Source organism: Fonticula alba (genome assembly GCF_000388065.1).
Source record: "Fonticula alba strain ATCC 38817 unplaced genomic scaffold supercont2.2, whole genome shotgun sequence".
In the NCBI taxonomy this organism is placed as follows: Eukaryota; order Rotosphaerida; family Fonticulaceae; genus Fonticula; species Fonticula alba.
Window position 1 is genome coordinate 3,744,622 of NW_009242972.1, and position 3,486 is coordinate 3,748,107.

General features: G+C 71.2%; 2 protein-coding genes across 2 annotated transcripts in view; one reads left to right on the top strand and one right to left on the bottom strand.

Annotated features, from left to right (window-relative positions):
- Positions 1–2,371, top strand: part of H696_01772 (hypothetical protein) — a 13,363-nt gene extending 10,992 nt beyond the window's left edge. The window contains exons 4-5 of the mRNA XM_009495679.1: positions 1,771–1,881; positions 1,996–2,371. Coding sequence (XP_009493954.1) covers positions 1,771–1,881; positions 1,996–2,352 — 468 coding nt within the window. The 3' untranslated portion in view covers positions 2,353–2,371. The remainder of the gene's footprint in view (positions 1–1,770; positions 1,882–1,995) is intronic.
- Positions 2,372–2,631: 260 nt separating this feature from the next.
- On the bottom strand, positions 2,632–3,331 carry H696_01773 (hypothetical protein; the record flags this gene model as incomplete). The annotated part of the gene is made up of 2 exons (XM_009495680.1): positions 2,632–2,723; positions 2,851–3,331. 2 exons carry the CDS (start codon positions 3,329–3,331, stop codon positions 2,632–2,634), a joined length of 573 nt encoding a protein of 190 aa, XP_009493955.1.
- Positions 3,332–3,486: the final 155 nt, after the last annotated feature.

Sequence of the window (3,486 nt, forward strand, 5' to 3'; positions counted from 1 at the left end):
CCCCCCCCCGGGGAGGGAGGGGGAGTCAGAGGCCGCACCGGCGCCCCGCCTATGGCCAAGGCGGGCGGGGCGCCGGGGCTGCCGCTGCCGTGCCTGCGCACCCCCCTACCTCTTCGCGGCGAAGCAGGGCACCCGAGCGGCGTGCGCGCCACCGTCCGGCACCGAGAATGGGAGGAGGGGGGGGGGCGAGCAATGCGCCGTGCTGTTCCTTTCGAGCCCAGCTTGCTCCCCCCGCGACCGGACAAAAACGGTGGGGTAAACATCGGCCGCGGCAGGGGCGCGGGCGGGGCGTGAAAGCGGCGGATGCACACGCCTGCCCCCCCCCCCTCCGCCCGGTGCATTTTCCGCGCGCATGCGGCAGGGCTCCCGATATTCAGGAGCTCCAGTCTCCGGCGGTGCGCCGCCCCCGGGGGGGGGGGGGGGGGCGTGCACCGAGCACTCAGGAGCAGTCCCAGTGGTGTCGGCTCCGAGAAGAGGGCAGCGGGCGCGGCCCCGGCAGAGAGAAGAAGCCGGCCGGCCGGGGAGCCCTGCCGGCACAGGACGCAGCAGGATCTTGGGCCTCGGAGGTCACTCGGGCATGTTCGTGCGGCCCCCCGTCCGCCTCCCCCGCCCCCGCCCCCCGCCCATCCGTGGTCGAGAAGGGGAGCATGCGCGGCGCTGGTCCCCCACCTGGAGTCCAAGCAAGCCAGAGATCTCCGTGGGGCAGCCCCAGAAGGGCAGCGCCCGCAGCCCCGCCCATTTTGGGCAGACCGAGGTGGAAGAAAAATGCCCCCTCGGGATTATGCCGCCTCGACCAGGACCCCCCCCCCTCCAGGAAGGATCAAGCCTACGGCAAGGGGCGGGGCCGTGCACGCGCGCCCGTAGCCGTGCGTGCCCCCCCCCCCCCTCCCGGATCCAGGTGGCGGCTGAGCAACTGCCTGCCCGCCAGCCAGGGCCGGCCTCCTCGTGGGGGGGGGGGGGGGGGGGGCGAAGAGCCAGGACACATGCGGGCCCGGCCACACTGACCGCCAGGGGGGGGGGGCGTCGGGCCGGGCTCCACGCGAGCGTGTGCGCATGCACATCGGGGCGGCTCTGGGCACATGCCGCGGCTCGATCGCGAACACCGGGCGGCTCTCGGCACCAGCACATTCTCCGCCCCGGTCGTCGGCCCTGCTCCCCCGGAGGCCGGGGAGGGCGGGTTGCGAAATAAAAAATATTAATGATAATCCCAGAGCGCCGGCGCGCGCCCGCGCATAAGTCCGGAGGCATACGGGCTACCGGTATGGGCTTCCCAGCCCCGACTCCTCAACGCAGGCCAGAGAGGGCGCGTGTTGGGCCGATGTCCGTCTCCCCCCGGGGGCGGGGGGGCGGGGGGGCGGGGGCGATCAGGAACTTGGAAGACCCCAGCCCGCCCGCCCCCGACCGGCCACGCAATGTGTCGGCCAGTCATTGGGCGCGCGACCCCGGCAAGGGCAGCGGTGCGGGGTACCGCCGGCCAACCGCATGTGGGCAGAAGAGAGGAGGCCCGGGGCGCCGGACGCGGGCCCCTGCCCGGCCACCCTGCCGCGGAAATGCCGGCATTTTTTCGCCCCTCCCCGGGCGTGCGCGCCGTTTCCCCCCCCCCCCCCCCCCCCCCCCCCCCCCCCCCCCCCCCCCCCCCCCCCCCCCCCCCCCCCCCCCCCCCCCCCCCCCCCCCCCCCCCCCCCCCGGTGTCCAAACTCCCCCGCGCCCCCCTCCCCCTCCCCCCCCCCCCCCCCGCCCACCCTCCCGGTGCACTCCCATCGAATGAAGGGGTCACACCTGAACGGTACCGGCGGCCCCGGCATTTGGACGCTCATCCACGCACTGATCCAGGGCGCCGCGCCGATGGACAGCCTTGCCTTGCTGGGCTTCCAGTCGTCGGTACGTTTGTCCTGGCACCATCCCGTGGGTCTGGCCCGCCTTGCTGCTCATCCAACTGCCTTCGAGTCGCTGACGGTCGGCATTTCGTGCACGCCTCCCCCCCCTCCCGCCCAGACCGAGCTCCTGCTCCTGACTGTTGCCCTGGCCACTGGCCGGTATGTCTCCCTGCCGGGCTTCGTGGCTGGCGTGCGATCGACCGCCGGGACATCTGGCGATCGGCTGGTCCGCCGGGCAGTTCGCCTGCTCGGCGTGTCCGGGCACACGGCCGCCGCCTTTTCCACCCTCATCGAGGCTCGACATTATGATGGATGTCTCTGGCTGGCCGGGGCCCTACGCAGCATCGCCGGCGACCGGCTGCTGGAGTTCATTGCCGGCAATCGCACCGGAGCCCACCCCTCGGTGGGTATGGCCGACACCCCGGAGGAGGTCCTCGAGCATATCCTGGCCGCATGTGGCATCGGCACACCCTAATGTGCAACGCCCCCCCCCCCCCCCCCCCCGGGGGGTCCCCCTCGTCTCTGGTAGGGCTTTTTTCCCCTCCGATTCCACTCTTACTTCACACTGCGGAACGTCTGTTTTTGGCTTCCCCTTTATTTTGCTAATATATTCGATGGCCCCCGCCGCGCGGCAGGAAGGGAGAAAAGATGCCCGAGACAAAGGATCATGAGGCGAGGGGGGGGGGGGGGGGGAGGGGAACAGGGGAAGGAGGCTGCCCCGGTCTCGGGCACTCAGGGCAGGGAGGTGGCAGGTCTACTGCGCCATCGGCCATGTGGAGGTGACGACACCCACGGCCAAGGTGATGCCATGGTCACGCAGCAGGAATCTCGACGAAGCTTGGCAGACTGGAGTCCAGAGAGGGGAGCACATGCGCAGGGAGGGTGCGTGAGCGGGATCGAGGAGGGCGAAAAGGGCGCCACATGCGGGCAAAAGAGGAAGCAGGAGGAGACACAGGCACGCGGGCACAAGTACCTGTGAAGATGTCGGTCGACAGGGGCGAGTCGAATTTGATGTGGACAACGGCGCGATCGCCCGGGCGCAGAACATGCGCCGGCGTCATGCGCCGGCTGCCATCGGGGGCGTCATCCTCGCTGTCACTGCCGTCGTGGGTCTGGGAGTCCGGCGGCGGGATGGTCGAGGGGTCGGCGCGCAGGACATTCCGCACGCGCGAAATCATCGCCTGGCGCTGGAGACCACCGGGTCCGAAGAAAACGGCGATCTGGCCGGCGATGATGGCGGGCGAGCTGTCGAGCACGCGAATCTGCGCACGAACCGCGCGCGTCACCCGGGGCGCCAGCGACAGGACGGCATCCTGCTTGGAGGCCGACGCCGAGGTCGTCACCCAGGGGAAGGTCGTGGCCAGCATGCCGGAGGTGACCAGCGCCGGCTGGGACATCTTCTCCAGGGTCAACGTCACGCCGACATCCCCGCAGAAGGCGAAGGTCGTGCTCATGTCCTGGATGGAAATGGCTGGGACAGGGCGCCCGGGCGGAGGGGCAGGGAGGGGGGGGGGAGGGTCGGATGCCGGGAAAGCAGGTCAGGACACTGACAGGAGAAGCTCTCGCCGGATGGGCTTTGAGGATATGCACGAGCGCATGGCTCGGGGGG